At 35.8% G+C, this 18,682-nt stretch overlaps 4 protein-coding genes across 8 annotated transcripts; 3 read left to right on the top strand and 1 right to left on the bottom strand.

The window, feature by feature from the left end:
• The first annotated feature begins 526 nt into the window (after positions 1 to 526).
• Positions 527 to 2,870, top strand: LOC102610712 (6-phosphogluconate dehydrogenase, decarboxylating 2). Its single transcript, XM_006484232.4, has 2 exons — positions 527 to 772; positions 1,232 to 2,870. The coding sequence occupies exon 2, from the start codon at positions 1,242 to 1,244 to the stop codon at positions 2,694 to 2,696; it is 1,455 nt and encodes a 484-aa protein (XP_006484295.1). The 5' UTR covers positions 527 to 772; positions 1,232 to 1,241; the 3' UTR covers positions 2,697 to 2,870.
• Positions 2,871 to 5,216: 2,346 nt separating this feature from the next.
• On the bottom strand, positions 5,217 to 6,167 carry LOC102631390 (protein SOB FIVE-LIKE 1). Of its 2 annotated transcripts, none has more exons than XM_025101397.2 (2): positions 5,900 to 6,167; positions 5,217 to 5,757 (listed from the first exon to the last, which is right to left on the bottom strand). In XM_025101397.2, the coding sequence occupies exons 1-2, from the start codon at positions 5,985 to 5,987 to the stop codon at positions 5,306 to 5,308; spliced, it is 540 nt and encodes a 179-aa protein (XP_024957165.1). In that variant the 5' UTR covers positions 5,988 to 6,167; the 3' UTR covers positions 5,217 to 5,305. The 2 variants fall into 2 exon arrangements, with proteins under 2 accessions (XP_024957165.1, XP_006484361.2); XM_006484298.4 differs by having other exon boundaries at positions 5,217 to 5,785; positions 5,900 to 6,009.
• Positions 6,168 to 9,887: 3,720 nt separating this feature from the next.
• Positions 9,888 to 15,422, top strand: LOC102611016 (ceramide synthase 1 LOH3). Of its 2 annotated transcripts, XM_006484233.4 has the most exons (7): positions 9,890 to 10,327; positions 11,997 to 12,226; positions 12,389 to 12,544; positions 13,012 to 13,197; positions 13,778 to 13,962; positions 14,278 to 14,351; positions 14,892 to 15,422. In XM_006484233.4, the coding sequence occupies exons 1-6, from the start codon at positions 10,190 to 10,192 to the stop codon at positions 14,307 to 14,309; spliced, it is 927 nt and encodes a 308-aa protein (XP_006484296.1). In that variant the 5' UTR covers positions 9,890 to 10,189; the 3' UTR covers positions 14,310 to 14,351; positions 14,892 to 15,422. The 2 variants fall into 2 exon arrangements, with proteins under 2 accessions (XP_006484297.1, XP_006484296.1); XM_006484234.4 differs by lacking the exons at positions 14,278 to 14,351; positions 14,892 to 15,422 and having other exon boundaries at positions 9,888 to 10,327; positions 13,425 to 13,921.
• A 230-nt stretch (positions 15,423 to 15,652) lies between these two features.
• LOC102611506 (uncharacterized) lies at positions 15,653 to 18,067 on the top strand. Of its 3 annotated transcripts, none has more exons than XM_006484235.4 (2): positions 15,653 to 15,813; positions 17,132 to 18,067. In XM_006484235.4, exon 2 carries the CDS (start codon positions 17,160 to 17,162, stop codon positions 17,949 to 17,951), a length of 792 nt encoding a protein of 263 aa, XP_006484298.1. In that variant the 5' UTR covers positions 15,653 to 15,813; positions 17,132 to 17,159; the 3' UTR covers positions 17,952 to 18,067. The 3 variants fall into 3 exon arrangements, with proteins under 3 accessions (XP_006484298.1, XP_006484299.1, XP_006484300.1); XM_006484236.4 differs by lacking the exon at positions 15,653 to 15,813 and adding an exon at positions 15,821 to 15,987; XM_006484237.4 differs by lacking the exon at positions 15,653 to 15,813 and adding an exon at positions 15,986 to 16,112.
• The last annotated feature ends 615 nt before the right edge of the window (positions 18,068 to 18,682 follow it).

Below are 18,682 nucleotides of genomic sequence, written 5' to 3'. Positions count from 1 at the left end.
AAAACTCCAATTCACTTACAAAAGTAACACAACCACAAACCTATTTACATGTCTACTAAAAAATAAAGGTTACATATTTATAATATGAGAGCCTCTTAGTTATAATCATTATAACTTACATCTTTCACGTGAACCACGTAAAATTATAAAACTCGTAATTTGTGTGGTTTACATGAGAAATATAAGTTATAATAATTGTAACTTAGCATTTACCTTATAATATACTCATAAATATATTGAGATTGGTTTGCTCCTATCAATAAAATTGAGAAAAAAAAATATTTTTATTTTATATTTTTCTGTGAAAGAGGAAAGAGCTCTATAAGAACTTGAATGCATTGTTGAGGGCACCGACCCGCTCACTTGAAGTGAAATTAAACATTAATTTACAATGTCGTTAAAGAATGAAAATTGAAATAACTATGAATTTTATACAAATAAACAAAATCTAAAGGGTTATAGCAAAAAATATAAAAAAGATAGGGGCAATAATTAGAACCAAAAAGTTGGCGTATGGGTGGATTTTGTCCTCAGAGTCAGAGATCAGGGCACGAAGAGAAACTAAGACAAATAATAATAATAAAAGGTTAAAAACAATCCGCAGAATTTGACCTCTACATTTACAACAACTAACAAGTGCTTAAGAGCCAGGCAAATTAATAAATAGACTGCATTCAATCAAATTGTTTGTTTTTTCGCAAAACCCAGATCCTCAAATTTCCTAAATTCATTTCATTTTCAAGCATTCTTCGCAAGGTTGAATTTTTCTCAGGTATGTTTGTCTTTTTCGAGCATTTACAATTGTTTAATGCATGGCTTTTTGTGAATTTGTGATCTGGGTATCCCCTGATGGTTGATATTTTGATCTTTCTGCATTTTTTTTATTGGTTTTTAATTCTTTAATTCATTCTGCTTGTTCAGGATTGTAAAATTTTAATATTTTTCTTCGATTTGGATAAATTCTAATATTTGTAATGCTATTGAATCACTAGGGAGTATCAAATATATATATATATATATATAGGCCAGTTAGTTATGGAGATATCAAGTTCTTGCCATTGGATCTGCTAGTGCTAGATGCTTTGAGCAGCTACGTTTCTTAATGCAAGACTTATTTATAACATTGTCTTAAAACTTTCACTATATGGTTCTTGAATCTGTGTTTGTTTAAGTCAGGAATTATTATCTTTTATTGCAATTCATCAGAACAGGAGTCAACTACCTTTTGCAGGTGACTAAAGATGGTCCAGACAAGAATTGGCCTAGCTGGCCTTGCTGTCATGGGTCAAAATCTTGCTCTCAACATTGCTGAGAAAGGATTCCCAATTTCTGTTTACAATCGGACCACCTCTAAAGTTGACGAGACTGTTGAACGAGCCAAACAAGAAGGGAATCTGCCCTTATATGGTTTCCATGATCCTGAATCCTTTGTTCATTCAATCCAGAAACCTCGTGTTATAATCATGCTTGTAAAAGCTGGTTCTCCTGTTGATCAAACAATTAAAACATTATCTGTTTATATGGAGAAAGGAGATTGTATCATTGATGGTGGTAATGAATGGTATGAGAATACTGAGAGGAGACAGAAAGCCGTGGCTGAATTGGGTCTGCTTTATCTGGGAATGGGAGTTTCAGGTGGTGAAGAGGGTGCTAGGTATGGGCCTTCTTTAATGCCTGGAGGTTCCTTTGAGGCCTACAAGCATATAGAAGATATTCTTCTTAAGGTGGCTGCTCAGGTTCCTGATAGCGGTCCTTGTGTTACTTATGTTGGTAAAGGAGGATCTGGAAACTTTGTTAAAATGATTCACAATGGTATTGAATATGGTGATATGCAGTTGATAGCAGAGGCTTATGATGTACTGAAATCAGTTGGGAAGCTCTCAAATGAAGAGCTACAACAGGTTTTCTCCGAATGGAACAAGGGGGAGCTCCTGAGCTTCTTGATTGAGATCACTGCAGATATATTTGGAATTAAGGATGACAAAGGAGATGGGTACTTGGTAGACAAGGTTTTAGATAAAACTGGCATGAAGGGTACTGGAAAGTGGACAGTCCAGCAAGCAGCTGATTTGTCAGTTGCTGCCCCCACAATAGAATCATCCTTGGATGCCAGGTTCCTAAGTGGTTTGAAGGAGGAAAGAGTTGAAGCTGCCAAAGTCTTCAGATCAAGTGGCATTGGCGATGTCCTAGCTGAGCAAACTGTTGATAAGAAAAAGTTGATTGATGACGTGAGACAAGCACTCTATGCATCCAAAATATGCAGCTATGCCCAGGGAATGAACTTGATACGTGCAAAGAGCATTGAGAAGGGGTGGGACCTGAAACTTGGGGAGCTGACTAGGATTTGGAAGGGGGGTTGCATTATTCGTGCTATATTCTTGGACCGTATTAAGAAGGCCTATGACAGAAACCCAGATCTGGCCAATCTTCTTGTCGATCCAGAGTTTGCAAAGGAGATTATAGAACGACAATCTGCTTGGCGTAGAGTTGTCTGCCTTGCTATCAATTCAGGCATTAGTACTCCTGGTATGTCCTCCAGCCTTGCTTATTTTGACACATACAGGAGAGAGAGGCTGCCTGCTAATTTGGTTCAGGCTCAAAGAGATTACTTTGGAGCTCATACCTATGAGAGGGTTGACATGTCTGGCTCCTTCCATACTGAATGGTTCAAGATTGCTAAACAGTCAAAGATCTGATTTGAACTTTCTTTTGTTGTATCTTGCCTCAATGAACCACTATTATTGAACCCAATAATGCTCATTGACTGAAACTATAATTATTTTCTTTTAATTATTCTGGACAATTGTTAAATCTTAAGTTTTATTTTCATTTGATTTTCGAATATACCCTCTATCCTTGCTTTTTCTTAATTTTTCTCCCTTCTGAAATGTTGTGATCAGTACACTTCTGATGTCAAGAAAATTGGGTGAAATTGACTGCTGTATTGTCCAATTAGTGCATGTGCCCTTCACTTGGTGAATTCATTGTCTGATCTTACTGAATTTATTTTATAATTATGAGGAAATTGGCAATGGCCGTGTGGGGAACCTGATTGGTATGTCTTTAGCCTTATATGACTTTTTAGACAATACAACATGAGCTGAAATGTTTCACTGATATTGAGAAAATTGGGCTAGGAGTCTTGTACAATTTTGAAGCCTTCTTATGTGCTTCGTTCTAAGTTTTGGCCCCTTCCCCAGAAGGGAAAAAAAGAGTAAGTTTTGGTGAATCGCAAATATTTGGGGTAAACATATAATAAACTTTGTTGGCTTCTATTCTTTGTCCTCTTTGTTGATCTCTCTTCCTTTTTCCTTTTTCCTTTTTCTCTCAAGTAACAATTCTTGTATGAGATTCTATTTCTTGTACTGCCATAATTAATAAGTGCTTGTTGTATAATCATGCTTGTTGAATGATAATACACAATTCAGTGTCTATAGTAGACAGAATGAAGATCTAGGAACGTGCATGCTTGCTTGGATAGTCAACAGACGGCAGTTTTTGTAGGCTGTTGAAACTTTATGGAATTCATTCTCAACCTTTCTGATATCACTTAGAATTATGGGCCTTCGTACGAATCTCATCGTAACTTCTGTTAGTGGAATGAGCCATCTCTACCATCTTGCCTACTATTTATTGCTTCTAATCCTTCCTTAGATTTGCTTTGCTGGTATTATTTTTGAAGACATACAATGATATTCTTTGCCAGCTTACCATGAAGTAATATTAGAGAAAAATCATATTTGGATAAAATTTAGATTTCAAATGTACTTTTTGTGCCCATTTGATTGCCATTTATTTGCCCTTTTTTCCTTTTTCAATCGAGCAAAATGTGATGGCAATCATTATTTGTGAAATTTGTAAAATCTTCCTTCCTTACCAGGTCCTCTTTATCTAAGACATTTTCATGCCAGCATAATGTAGTTGTTATGTCTCTGTTGTCAGTTGTCTGCTTTCTAAATGTTGATTCTATGGCTGCTGATTTTGAGGAAACATAAGAGTTCTTAAACCATTTAGCTTTTTGACGAGGGCAATCAAAGAGGCAATCTTTCTTTACAGAAAGCATAATTTAAATACTATCATGTTTCTAGTTATTGTCAATACGCCCAAGTTCAAGTTTCAATACTTTTTCCACCCTTTATCTGCTCCATTATTTAAGAACTAGCCGGGGGAGAGTAAGTAAAAATGCTCTGATTGAGCCCTGTTGAACATCCTAAAGGATCCAAAAAGCCTAGCATAGATTTTTATCAGAGGTGGTGAACTCAAAATATTTAGATACTCCTAACTCGAACAGAACCAGAATCGACAATGCTTACCATGTTAAATTTTGTATATCTAGTCCTGGCATTGATACTGTAAATTGTACTAAATGTTTGGAGAGATTATATAATACCGTAAAATTGGCAAATCTCCTCTGTAGTCTTAACTTCTGCTCTGATGACGTGCTACCTTTCTTAGACAAGGCATGAAGAACGTGCTTGAAATACAAGACCAGATCTGCACGTTTATGGAGACAACAACGACTATAGTTGAAAGCACATATAATGTCTCTTGCAGACAGTGAAGAGTTCCTCTTAGTGCAGTTATCAACTCTAGATGCCGTGAAGCTGTCTTGCACAGCAGATTCTATTGTTGAAGTCTCCAAAGTATTATCACATTCCTCTAGACTAATATTTCTTACAGGCTTTTGAGGCTCATATCTCACAAGTTTTGCCTCAAGAGGTTGCAAAACATTGCCATGAAAGAGGGATATTCTGGAATACCCATCAGCTAAACCCGATAGTCTGCTGAGAGCATCCCTGATTCTAACAAAAACTAAAATTCATAGCGAAAAGAATTTCAGAACATCAAACATCAAATTCTAAGGATGCTCGGTACACAAAACTACTTCCTGAGACTTCTCGAACTGGTACAGGAGAATAATCAATTGTGTGGAGGTGATTAAATAGTTGGGCACAAGGTTGATTAACAAAAATAGTTGAATTACCGGTTTTAGTCCTTGAAATTCGACTAAGTCTCCATTTTCTGAGAGTGAGATTTGAATAATTGAATTATGCAATCTATGTTACCTATTTCAAGACAACAGTAAAAAGAAATATTATTGCAGAAACCACACAGTTCTTGGTACGCTTTTCTAGTACAAGATAACTATGAAGTCGTGCATATGGTTGCAGTAAAAATACACGCAAGAAGATGCTGTACATGCTCCAGCCCATATGTCTTTGTGAAAATATGTTCATTCTTTATTGAAATATTTTACATCTAGGAACTGAACAAGATCTGACAAATCAACTTTTTATTTCCCCATCTATTTGGATTTCCTCACCTTCGCTCCACTTTGAGTTTGACTTGCAGCAATTTTTGCTTTAAGCACATGCTGCTCATCCCTTTCTACTTTGATTCTGCTTTCATCTCTCTTTGTCTTCTGTTTGTAAAATTTTTGCTTTGAGGAGTACTTACCGGTTGCATGCTTGTCAAGGCTTGGCTTATTGCTATCCAATGGAAGCTCTTGATAACTTGGCCCAGAAGACGCATCTGATGCCATCGAATCATCACTCTTATCATCATCATCATCATCATCCCCAGGACGATCATCATTGTTGCTGGCAACTTTTTGCTTGTAAGTACCGCTATCATCATCATCATCTTCACAGTTATCATTTTCATGGGCAGGGGAGCCAATATACATTGTCCACCCTGACGCGCTGCTACTACATTCTTCTTTACAGCCAAGGATCTTAGAAGGCTCCATTAGAGTATCTAGATTAGCAGGATAAAACTGAAAACACTGTAATTGAAAATCATTACTCAGCAGGAGATGAAAAGCCAAGTGTTAGCCTCCCTTAGGTGAGAAAATTGACGGGTATTTCTGTGACAACTAACAATGTTAAGATTTCATTACCTGGGAATTGGACATGTATCTTTGTGTCTCTATGTAGAGTCTTGCTCAACCATATGCAGCATTCCACACTCAGGACAAAAGAACACATCCATCACACAACACTCATACATACAAACAACCTTCATTATTGAATTGGCATAGTAAATTTTTGCCACCTCGAAATCCTATCTCCATTGATTCTTTGCATTTAAGCACTAGATGACAAGAATTTGGAGATAAAAAGGCCAGCACATCACATAAATTTGGTTAAAAATCTTTGTTCTTGCGTTTGAAAACTACCGGAGAAACTCCTTTAGTCAAATTTGGACTTTTACCAGAAAATACAACCCGCCTTTACTTCTCTGTCTCTCTCATAAATAAAAAATGCAGCTGCTTTTAAGGTGGAAAATCAGAGGAACCCCACTCAACAAACAGGAAGGATTATGACACCTATTTTCTTAAATGAATTACAAATGCACTCTTCACCGTTCCTTTAATTTTCACACGGTCAGTTCTGTGTGCAGTCACCAACCGAGGACAGCTTTTTTCCTGTAAAATTTGCAGAATCCAACTGGGTTTTGGCATTTTGTATCTCCTTCCATATTACTTCTTTGCACAGTCTCTCCATAAAGCTGGCTTCTATTTCCTGTGTTATCAGGGGAAGCTTGTAACTATTTAACAATAACTTTCTCACTCCATTGCTAATTATAGAAATCACAAAATACTGTGAACTTGTGGAGGGTCCATATGATTGAGAGACTTGAGCAATTTTATCCATCAGTAGGTAAGCTAGGCTTATTCTTATGTTTCCTTTCCTATGACTCATCATCTGTTTTGGCCAAACAATTCATTGTTTTTGTATCTTTCTTCTTCTTTTGATTGATATGTATCGGGAACTCACTTTCTTTTGCTTAAGGGCTCCATCTGCATATGTTTTTATCTAAAGTTTCCCGTAATAATTAGATAAGATGTCCTAAATTTGGTACTTTGTTTCATCACTTGCTTTTGTTCGTTTCTGTTTGCTACATGAGACAAAACTGATATGCCCATCATCAAGATTTAGATTTACTGCTGTTTTTTTCCGATGAACATTGCTCTTGTGGGCTTAGTTTGCAAATCTTACAGTTGCCCTTTGCAATGATAAAAAGTTGTATGAAGTTTCAAGTTAGTGTTGAAATGATTACTTTATTTTGTCGAAAAAAGTTTGGCAATCTTAAGCATAATCACATGATGTGTTTGGCGTTTCACAAAAATGACAAACTTTAGAAATGCTGGAATAGACAGTTACTTTTTTTTTTTTTAAACTGATTAAGCATCAGATATATATACAACTACACAGGTATATATACATGGGACTTATATTATTACATTTTTATTCTATGAAGTACATGCTCATTCCAAATACCCATCACGGAGGAGGGATGTCTCTACTCCACTCGCATGCCCATCCCAAATACCCATCACGGAGGACCCAAATACCCATCACAGAGGAGGGACGTCTCTACTCCACTCGCATGCCCATCCCAAATACCCATCACGGAGGAGGGATGTCTCTACTCCACTCGCATTTCGCATTCGCAAGGAAGAAAGACATTTATAGAAATCACCACACAATTATGTTTAATTGGAGGAGGTTGAGTCCGTGGGGACTCGAACCATTGCCCTCATGGTCATGCTTAACTTTTAGGGTAATGGTCCACCACTGGACTACAAGTCCAAGTGGCGAATAGACAGTTACTTACAATTATTTTATGATGTTGATGTGATTCATCTTTACAAGTAATGCATGTACGGACCCAGGAGACATTATTTCAATTAAATTAATTGATCAATAGGTATTGACAATCATTAATTGGCTTCGCCTTGTTTGGTTAGTTTTTGTATGTCTCAAAGAAAATGTACACAGCATGGGCATGGCCCCTTCATTAACTGGTGCAAGACAGGAGACATCTGTGTCTCTATATGTCTTTTACTAATTGTATGATTAAATAATTATAATTATTTTGAATAATTATAAAGCATTCAAAGGATTAAGAGGCATACTTGAGATTGGAGTGCCAAGTGTCCTGGAAGCCTCTAGGTTTCAAAAGAATATGCAAGGTGAATAAATTAAAAAAGGAAAATTATTATTCGTATATCCTATATTTGCTCTGTTATTAAAAATACTACAACACTTTGAGGGTGTATCAATCGTCCACTCTTAGTTGACAAAATGTATCAGCTGACCACCAAACCGTTAGTTGTCGTTTGAAAGTTAACGGAATTACAGTGAATTGATAATTTTACCCTTAAAAATTATCACTTCTATAATCTTAAATTCTCTTTTTATCACTTGTATATCCTTAAATTATCACTTGTATCATATAAAAAGACCAAATTGCCCTTTTGATGTCATCATACTTAAACGGTAACTAACGGTTTGGTGGTCAGCTGATACATTTTGTTAACTTAGGGTGGACGATTGATACACTCTCAAAGTGTTGTAGTATTTTTGATAATGAAATAAACTAAGGATATACGAATGATAATTTCCCTTAAAAAAAATTGTTATGCATTTTCACTTGCGCATGTTCTTTGGGTCCATACTCCCATTTGACTTTGTCATATTTCTGATCTGTGAACAGTTGGTAGCCCATCGACAGATCAAGATCCAAGTATTTTATGAGAAAACTCCAGTAACTAGTATTGTTAAACGATCACCATCAAGCATCTTATGCAGTTAATTTATAAAAAAATTTGGTCAAGAATATCCACCTGTATTTCATTTATCAAGTTTTTAAAATGAAAACACATTATATGGTGATCAAATTAGATTGTCTTTCTTCCTGGGTAAAATCTCGAATGAAAGTGTTCAATGGCCATCCCATTAAACTTGGATGGGCTCTCAAAACCAAAAAAAGAAAATACTAAAAACATCAAATGAAGCTCTCCATTTCCACTCTTTTTGGTTACTTATTATTCAACAACATTGGAGATGGTCCCCAAGTGCATGGCCTATTGTTTTGCACCCATTCAACACTTGTGCCTCAACCTCATCTCTTCTTCAGTCCTCACTATTGCTACCGAAACAAATGGAAACTTTAATTGCTTTTTACTTTTAGATTTTATCTAAAATTAGATAGATAATCATTTTTTAATCTATATTAACTATTTTATTACTGAGTAGATCTTTTGCAAAAATAAAATTCAAAAAACTTCGCACTTCATCTGTTTAAGACATAAATTAACCTTTTTTTTTATTTTTTGTAGTTTGAGTAATACTATCCTTACAAAATTGTTCCAATAAATGTGTTATATAGTGACTCTTTATCTCTCATATTGTATGATTGTTCACTAATTTGTTATAATGTTACATTACAATATATGACAACTTCATTTTAATAAACCGATTCTATTAAAAAATATATAAAAACTCTAATATAATACAATATACAAAAAAAAAATTCCAATATACTATAATTCAGAAATTTTAATCATTTAGGGGCATTATTGTTGAAATGAGAATCTTTCTACTGCAAAAGTTAAAAAAAAAAAATTGAAATAAGGATAGTTTTGTCAACAGACCAAAAATTTGGGCCAATTCTGTAAAACTATTTTCCTTATTACTTCATTTTGGTCATAAATTTTTTTTTATCAAAATCACGAAGTGGAAAGATTTGTACCACTTCATGGTACAAATTGAAATAAGGAATGTTTAAATTTGTACCACAACTCAATTGTGAAAAGGACCTTTAAATATATATTACAACTCAGATTAACCTCCGCTTGCACTGAGTCAGTCCGTATAAGATAAAATATTGACCAAAGTGATAATTCTACATGAGAACGGGATTTGAACCATGACTTTTTTTAAAGAGTGAAAGTGTCAAAACACTCGCACCTATAATTTTTGTCATAAAATTTTAATTATTCATGCCGCGTGGCAAGCCAACAAGGAAGAATGGGCTTCACACAGTCTGGAGACTCTGGATATCACATGGTACTATGAGTTGTAGGCAGTTCACAATTTCACCCGTCTAGTACGATCTGCGAAGTACGAACTACGAACCATGATGAACGTGCAGCACAGAGAGGTCAACTACCAGGTATCAAGGAAGAGGGGCAAAATCGTCATTCCATCACTCCCAGCTCGAATCTAACGAAAGTCTCTTTCTTGTCCACCTACGATGAAGGAGGAGTACAAAAAACTTAAAAACTCAGTCCACATCGCGCACACAAACTAATCTCTGCCTGAACCATTTACTCCTCCCTTGTGATCCGCCAAAATTTCCTCTTTCTGCCACCACTAGACAATTTGAAGGATCATCGCAAATGGGTTTCGTTGAATTAGTGAAATCTGTTAACTGGGAGCAAGAATCGTACCCAGCTTATGAGGATTTTGCTGTTCTTCCTCTCTTCGCTCTTTACTTTCCCTCCGTTCGATTCTTTCTTGAAAAATTCGTATTCGAGGTACTTCTTTTCAACTTCTTTTCGTCTTCTTTTTTCCTTTTCTTTTTATTTCTTTGTATGTTTTTTATTGCTTTGTTGAGGTTTGACTTTTATTGCTTTATTGAGGTTTGACTTTCAACTTGTCGGATTATTAGTAGCTAGTTTGTTTTGTTTTATTAGGGCATTTGATCGACCTGTACATAATTTGCGGTTCTCTATGATGCGTTGTGCTCTTTTCGTGTGTTGATTGGACGGAATAGCGTTTTATGAGCAGTAGTGAATGTTAAGTTATTTTTATGGTTTGAAAAAGTATGTCTTGATTTAAATCAGAGTTTGGTTCACTTGTATTCTCATATATTGGCTTATTGGATGTTAGAGAGGTTAAGATCTAATATTAAAAGATTCTCTGGGTTAATCATGAGAGGGGTAGTGTTTCAAATGATTTGTTTTACTCAGATTAGATAGAAGGGGCCATTTTGTATTGGATTTGGTGATTCAATGTGAATATCACTCATCTTATACCTTTCGATTGGAAACATCTCCACTCCTTAGTGCAATGACGCTGATGTCTAGATTCATGTACTTTCCGTGGAACCCACCTTTAAGGATTTTCTTAATACAGGTGTTAGAGTGTGAAAGTAGTTTCCAGTCTTGAACCCAATGCATACTGAAGTGACGTTCAGGGATTAGTATCAAAAGAAGAAAGACGTATTCACCTTCTTGCTTTGGAAGTGTCTTATTGGTGTCTTGCCATGGAAATGTGATTGGTTGCCAAGACTTATAAATGGTTGCCACTTTATGATGGTGGTTAGTTATCATTCAAGCTCCAGCATTGGCTGATGATTCAGTTTACATATTTCAAACTTAATAACTCTTACAGGGCTTTGCCTGAATTTCTATGTTGTACGAAATAGTATTGTTGATGATTTGGTACATGAAAAACAATAAGACCATAGTGTGAGTTTAGCAGAAGTGAAGCATACAAGGATGCAGAGTAGAACAGAGAAATATCATCGTTAGCTTCTTGTAAACATCTAAGCTATTGATAAAGCAAATTTCAAACACTAACTAAAAGAACTGACTTTTCTTGCTCCACTTACCTCTCTCTTCAATTATAGGGTATGTTGTCAGATGCCACGTGACATTGTTGAATTTTGGCATTTTTGACTATCTTGTTGTGTAAGTTTTGGATAAAGATATAGCTACCTACTAATCTAGATTCTTCTATCAGTCTCTAGCTGATTTTATATATCTTTATCTATGCATGTGATATGTAGCAACTTTCGTTTTCGTCTTTTAGTTTCCTGCCGTGTTTAGGTGTTGAGAGGGATGCTAACCCAAAATAGTTAGTAGGATCTTCCAAATTGAGGGCTAACCTAAAATAGTTAGTAAGATCCTCCAAATTGCGGACATCGTTACTCATTTATGAAAATGGTGAAGATTCATAGCGAGTGTGGATACGTATGTATGTTAAGTGTTAATTACTTTTAATTGCTTGAATTTTCTTCCCAACGACTACTATATAACAAATGCAGTTGTATATGTATGTGTTAAAGAAACAAATTGTGGATGTGACTTCTTTTTCCTTGTGGGCATGTTCTATGGTCCCTTTTCCATATATTCAAATCCTCTAAGCTTTCATATTTCTTCAAACAATTTATTATGACTGACTGAAATGTATTTGTAACAGAAAGTTGCAAAGCGATGGATATTTGGCAAGGGGCATCATATGTTGGATTTCAAGACAAGCGAGAGAAAAAAAAAGATTAGGAAATTTAATGAGTCAGCTTGGAAATGCGTGTATTTTCTTACAGCAGAGCTTCTGGCTCTCTCTGTAACATATGATGAGCCTTGGTTTAAGAACACTAGATGCTTTTGGGTGGGCCCGGGAAATCAGGTGTGGCCTGATCAAAAGATTAAGTAAGGTTTTTTTTTTCCCGTTCTGATTTATATGTCAAGTTCTTGTTGGTGTTTTGTTAATTTTATTTATTGCTTAACTATTTCCTTGCAAATAAGCTTTTTAAACGATTTGTTGATCTCTGCTTTATTACTCAATTGAGAAATAACTGAATTTTTTTACAGGTTGAAATTGAAAGGGGTATATATGTATGCTGCTGGATTTTACACCTACTCTATATTTGCTCTCATGTTCTGGGAAACAAGGCGTGCTGACTTTGGGGTGTCGATGGGCCATCATGTTGCCACTGTTATCCTCATTGTTCTGTCATACATTTTTAGGTTTGCTCTGATACAATTCTGTTACTGCTTGCTCTTCTTTTGGTTGTTAACACTTTAAGGAAGTGGAGTTGGTTCTTATTTGATAACAAAAGTGTGTTATCAACATTCCCCCCCCCCCCCCCCCCCCCCAAAAAAAAAAAAAAGTGTGTTATCACCATAATATTAATGCCTATATATAAAACAGGTCCTATTTGGATCCAATTAAACATTTTTAAATATTTCACCAACAGATTGATATCTTAAACAGTGATTTGTGTGGACCCCGCCGGGGGGGGGGGGGGGGAGGGAGTTTGTTATCACCATAATGTTGTTAATTCCTACACAGAAAACAGATCCCATCTGGATCCAATTAAACACGTTTGTATATTTTACCAATAGATTGATATCTTAAGCAGTGATTTGTAATATATCAAAAAATAAATAAATAAAAACAGTAATTTTTAGTCTATTACATCTGTCTTGTGCAGATTTGCTCGTGTTGGCTCAGTTGTTTTAGCACTTCATGATGCCAGTGATGTGTTTTTGGAGATTGGGAAGATGTCCAAGTACATTGGCGCTGAAGGGATTGCTAGCTTGTCCTTTATTCTCTTTGTTTTGTCATGGATCTTACTCCGCCTTATTTACTACCCTTTCTGGATTCTCTGGAGTACAAGGTCTGTGAAATTTGATACCTAATTTGTGTTTGCGACCCATTTTTCTTTTTTTGGATTTTTATGAGCTCCTACATGTTCATCTTTGGTACGTCTTAACATTGAATTGCTTAAAAAAAAAAATTAAAAACTAAAAAACTGAATTGCTTTAGCCAACCTTAAATTGATATCAAAGATCTTATGATCTGTAATTCTTGGATGAATACTGATATCCAACTTGGCAACTCCAGATTTTGATACCCTTGAAGGTTATCCCTTGTGATTTGCTACCAGTGTGGTGACGGTGGAAACATTTTTTTTTTCTTTTGGGGATGGGGGCGTGGGTCCTGTCGACACAGCAAATATTTTGCTCCAGTCTCTTGGAAATCTGTTAATTTATGCAGATAGTGCTGAGCTCTGCTGAATAGATGAGTTTATTAGCCTCATTAGTCATTACCTTGGTTTCTAATAAGCAAAGAAAAATTTTGCTCCTGTGACTTCTTGTGTAAACTGGATAAAATATGAGGATTGAAGTAAATACACTTTCTTTCATCTCTCCATTTATTCGTTAATATCTTTTTCTGCTTTTTCTCTACATTGGCAGCTATGAAGTCATCCTGACCTTGGACAAGAAAAAACATCCTATGGATGGACCGATATACTACTATGTATTCAATACTCTACTATTTTGTTTGCTTGTTCTTCACATTTACTGGTGGGTATTGATATACCGGATGCTTGTTAAACAAGTCCAAGCAAGGGGAAGAGTTAGTGAAGATGTTCGATCAGGTGATTAAATAATTTTGTTCCTTGGATGGTTTTTTATGTTGCAGATGTATTTCATATTCGCAGTCTACAAACAAGTCTTTTTCGATATATATATATATATATACATGGAGAAAATTAGAAAATATTGACAAGAGTTCATGGGAGGGTTAGCAATCATTTCAACTTAAAAGGAAACACTCAGTTGAGAGGTGTTGGAGCATCACAGTAGATGATATTTAGTATCTGAGTTTGCTAAAACTCTTTAGTTTGTTTTCTGGCATTTACCTGATCTCTTTTTCTTTTTTCTTTTTTGGTTCCTTTCATTATTCCGTGCAGACTCTGAGAGTGACAATGAACACGAAGATTGATCGGGAAACAATAATTACAACCAGTGCATGACTCCTTCACAGGTAGTATGAGGTTTTATGGAAGCCATTTTGACATCCATGGATGGCAACAAATTGCTCTGTTTTGTTTTAAATTGAATTAGATCAAAGCCACTAGGGGTTAGAACCCATACTTCACAATTGTGAGGTCATGGGTTCGAGCCTCAATTTGAGTGAAGGTAGTCTTCTCCCTTTCGAAATGTGAGTGGAGTAAACGTCTCTCGAATATTAGAGAGGGTAAAAATCTGGGCGGGTTTCATAAGAATTGATGTAAACTAGTTAAAGTAATAGTCTGATTTGTAAATATCAATTGTAATCTCATGTAATATGAGTTGTACTCTTGAGCAAAAATCTCATGTAATAAAAAAAAATTGAATTAGATCAGAAGATGCTTGAGCTTGGAATATCTTATACTTACCACACATGCATTCTAATTTGCATTTCATAGCATTTTAGGGAAGAGAATTAGATATTGGTCCAAATTTCTGTATTTGTCCACTTGTAATGCATTGTTTCGTAGATTGACTCACGTAAAAACATCCTATTCTGCCATGTCTCATGCAGGTATGGAGCAGCCACGAATTACATGTTTCATGGTACTCTTGGTGAAGGCGAAATTCTTGTTAGCTGAAGAATTCCCTTAGAATTGATGGGATTGTATATTGATTTTTTAAGGATCAAGTGTAGAGAAAGGAAGAAAACAATAGCAACTTGGAGAGTACAATTGTTAGAATGAGATTTTGGTCCCATGCACTTCACCACCTTAGATTTATACATACCCAACGACCAACGTTCTATTGTGGGTTAAAAAAAAAAAAGGTGTATAGAAACTTGGTAAACTGTAATACTTGGGTCTGTCTGGTGCCTGGTGTGAGGATTGGTGGGATGCAGTCAATTCTTTTGTAACCGAGGAACCTTGGTTCATAGTTGTGGTCTTTCATCATGATTTCGAGTATTCATCGTTGAACTGCTGCTGCTGCTGTTTAATGTAACTTTTCTGAGTTTAATTATTCGAACACTTAGCATGAATCTTACTTAAAACTGTAATAAGCTAATTCTTCTTCTGATTTATTATTATTATTTTATTTGGAAGAAGTATCATTGTCTTGTGGATTGATTGTGAAAGCCAGAACCAAAACGATTTGATCAGAAAATTCCTTTGCATATAAAGGGGTTTGTAATGGGATGTGATCATCAGATACCGAGGGAACTGAATTATATATTACAAATAATTGTTAAATTTTGAAAACTGCCTAGTATCTGTTTCTGCAAGGTTGGGCTTCTTGTTTAACAAGTGTGATTTGCGTCAAAACGGCGTCGTTGCGGTTCTCCAAATTTAAAAGAAAAAAATTGACACTGGCGAAAGTTTCAGTTGTTTATTGCATGCGCCACAGTTCTTAACTTCGCCGCCAAGACGCCCATTCTCAAAACGCAGCGCATTAATCCAAGAGAAGAGAAACGTCGCACGATCTGTAAATTGTAATTCGTAAGTTCCATTGTCACGCATGATATTCGTGTGGTAGTAGTCGTACAATATCAATTCAAATTAATTATCATCCATGAACATGATGAATTGGCTTAATTTTCTAAATTATTTATTAAACAAAAATAAATAAATAAATAACTCTCAGTTTCAACGCGTGAAACAATTTCTGTCCAAGTAAGCTCTCTTTGTATCTCCTCTCTCACTTGCCACAATTGATATCTTTGATGCTGTATAATTTTATATTTTTCGAAGCTATTGATCTCATATTGTGATCTAATTTTCATGGGGTTCGATTAACAGTGAGTGTTACCCTAGACCTGCAGCGTGCTGCTGCAGGCAGAGCTTCAAAATTTTAACTCTAGCTTATACTATTCTCGTTTTATTATTGCTAAGTCCTGTGTAAAATCAAAGTGAAAACCTACTTGTGTTGAATCACGAAACAATGATTTTAACTTTTTGAAGTTCTTAAGAGTTAATTGAAAAATCTTGTTTGCTTAAATTGATATCACTTCATTGTTACATGTGAAGTACTCATTCTTGAGAGTTTACTATTATTCAGATTTGTCTATGTTTGAGCATGAATTGAACTTCGCTTGAATTTGTGCACTTATTTCAACTTGTTTGCGCGTCCTTTGTTTGAACTTTTCATGTTCTCCTATGCGAATGCATTGGATTCAATATCTCTTCAAGTTGCTTCCAATAAAGCTACATGCCGTACGTAGGAGAAAAAGCATTCGGATTTTACTGCTAAGTCTAATGAGTTAAAAAAAGAAGAAGCTTTATGTGCCTCTTTTTACTTTAAAAACTATGTTAGTTGTTGTAATGTGATGTTTCTGTGGTCTGCTATCAGTTGCATTTCAATGTGTGAATTCATTTGTCCAATTTTAATTTACCTATAGATTTGGGGTATTTTTGGATTGTTTTAATGAATTTTGGTATCAAGCTATTTGGAAGTGTCTAATTGCACAATCAAGCTGATGGTGTTTTTATTTAATGTCACCGCTGTGCAACTTTACTTATTTATGTCATCCAAGATGCTGTACAACTAATATAATCTTCATTCTGCATGATGTTTTAGCAAGTTCAATGTTAGAAAGTGATCATTTTGGTTCATACACCAAAACTCATGTCTATTAATTACGCTTCAATAAGACGGGGTTAATGGTTACAATTAACCATCCATCTTAAATACTGATATTCTGAATTATCTGTAGATTAACTTGGTGGAATGAGTGTTAAACCTGATCAGCATTGTCTTCAGCGACTTAATTTTCGGAGATAAGAAACTGATAACATGTATACTTGTGTGTATTGGCAGGTTGCTGAATTTGGATTAAGAATAGACAATGGAAGATGTCCTGACTGAGATTCCTCCACCATCAAGGTTCTTCCAGGAAGATCTCAACAATTTTACGCCTCCATTGCCGCCTCTTCCTTCTCCTTTTCTTTTGTTCTCTAATCCTAAGCTTGATGCACCTCTTCGCCCTACTCTCCTCATTGTCGCAATATCTTCTCCATCACTCTTTGTGTTCCACCATTTATCCTCTAAAACCCTAATTGGAAGTCTCATCCTCCCTGAGATCCCCTTCTCCGGAAACTCTACTGAACCCTCCCTTACAGACAAATCCTGCAATATCTATGCCGTGAATGATGTGGATGGTAGGATTCTTGTTGTTTCTGTTCAGTGCTCTGTTGCCGCAGAGAGATCTCATGCAGTTGCAAAGGTGCTAATAGGTGAAGAAATAATTCCTGAGAGGGTTCTGATCCTTGATTCAATTCAGAACCGGAACTTCCGGGGTAAGCTCCCTCCAGATGAGACGTTTGCTTTCAAGCTGGAGACATCAGCTGCAAGAAAGGAAGGACCATCATTGCTAAAGGATGTGGACTATTTCCCATCTGGAAGTATGGTTGATGGCTTACCTGCTGCTCTGTTGAGTCGATGCCAACTGAAGAACATCAAGGGAACTCTTTGTGTGTCGTGGCCTGAATTTGGTGGTTCAGCAGTGCCCTTCATTCAATCTCTACTGCAGAAGAATGTGCTGCCAGGCATGGATTTCGGCTTAAATAATGGTGAGGATGGCTATTCATGGTTTAGCCAGAATAGGAATCGTCCATTTGATTCTGAACTGTATACCTAATGTATTAGGTTTGAGATGCTTGTTATATTGCCTCTGTCCTTTTCAAATGTACTCTGGACAATTTTCCCCTTTTGTGCCATTAAAAATTTTTAAAAGAGATCATGATTGAGGATGAATCTTTTTTTTTTTTTTTTGCTTATTTGAATGCCATGATTTTTGTTGCCTGCGGACATTTTCTAGTGAGGGTATCTTCATTTTAGCAAATTGAGTAGACCACTAACAAAAAAAAAAGACAGTCTCGGATGTATTGAAATATGTAAGCTTTTGTATTCTAAAAGTGTATCCTACTCTCATTAAAGAATTACTCTATATGTGTGTGTGTGTGTGTGTGTGTGTGTGTGTGGAGTCTGAAAGTTAGTGCAAAGATTAGTTCGTAGGACGAAATCTTGGATCAGTTTACCAATTCTTTCAGGTATTGAACTTGAAGTGGCAATGCCCAGGCTGTTCAAGGTCGGGTACTCTTTTCAGTCTTTGACAGTCATAGTGGTCGGCCGCATTCTGGGTCATGGTTAGGATTGCCCGACTATAGGAGATCATATCCCTTTTGTATTTTGTGTTCTTTTTTTTTTTAATTATTATTTAAAAAACGCCTAGATCTAGTGGTCATTCCAATGAGAGAAAGTCAAACTGAATATGAAATTTGCAGATGCTGGATTATTAATAATACTTCCATAACACGTGATAAATATCTTGCACTTCACGATCATGACTCAACACATTTTTGCATCCAT

The sequence above is a fragment of the Citrus sinensis genome, chromosome 4 (genome assembly GCF_022201045.2).
Source record: "Citrus sinensis cultivar Valencia sweet orange chromosome 4, DVS_A1.0, whole genome shotgun sequence".
In the NCBI taxonomy this organism is placed as follows: Eukaryota; Viridiplantae; Streptophyta; class Magnoliopsida; order Sapindales; family Rutaceae; genus Citrus; species Citrus sinensis.
This window is presented reverse-complemented; position numbering and strand designations above follow the sequence as displayed.

Excerpts from the sequence above, each read along its gene's own strand:
- LOC102611506 (XM_006484235.4), top strand. The coding sequence starts at position 17,160 with ATGGAAGATGTCCTGACTGAGATTCCTCCACCATCAAGGTTCTTCCAG.
- LOC102631390 (XM_025101397.2), bottom strand. The coding sequence starts at position 5,987 with ATGTGTTCTTTTGTCCTGAGTGTGGAATGCTGCATATGGTTGAGCAAG. Across the intron at positions 5,758-5,899 it reads GATACATGTCCAATTCCCAG|ATACTCTAATGGAGCCTTCT; the intron begins GTAATGAAATCT and ends CTGCTAATCTAG.
- LOC102611016 (XM_006484233.4), top strand. The coding sequence starts at position 10,190 with ATGGGTTTCGTTGAATTAGTGAAATCTGTTAACTGGGAGCAAGAATCG. Across the intron at positions 12,545-13,011 it reads GTTCTGTCATACATTTTTAG|ATTTGCTCGTGTTGGCTCAG; the intron begins GTTTGCTCTGAT and ends TGTCTTGTGCAG. Across the intron at positions 13,198-13,777 it reads TGGATTCTCTGGAGTACAAG|CTATGAAGTCATCCTGACCT; the intron begins GTCTGTGAAATT and ends CTACATTGGCAG.
- LOC102610712 (XM_006484232.4), top strand. The coding sequence starts at position 1,242 with ATGGTCCAGACAAGAATTGGCCTAGCTGGCCTTGCTGTCATGGGTCAA.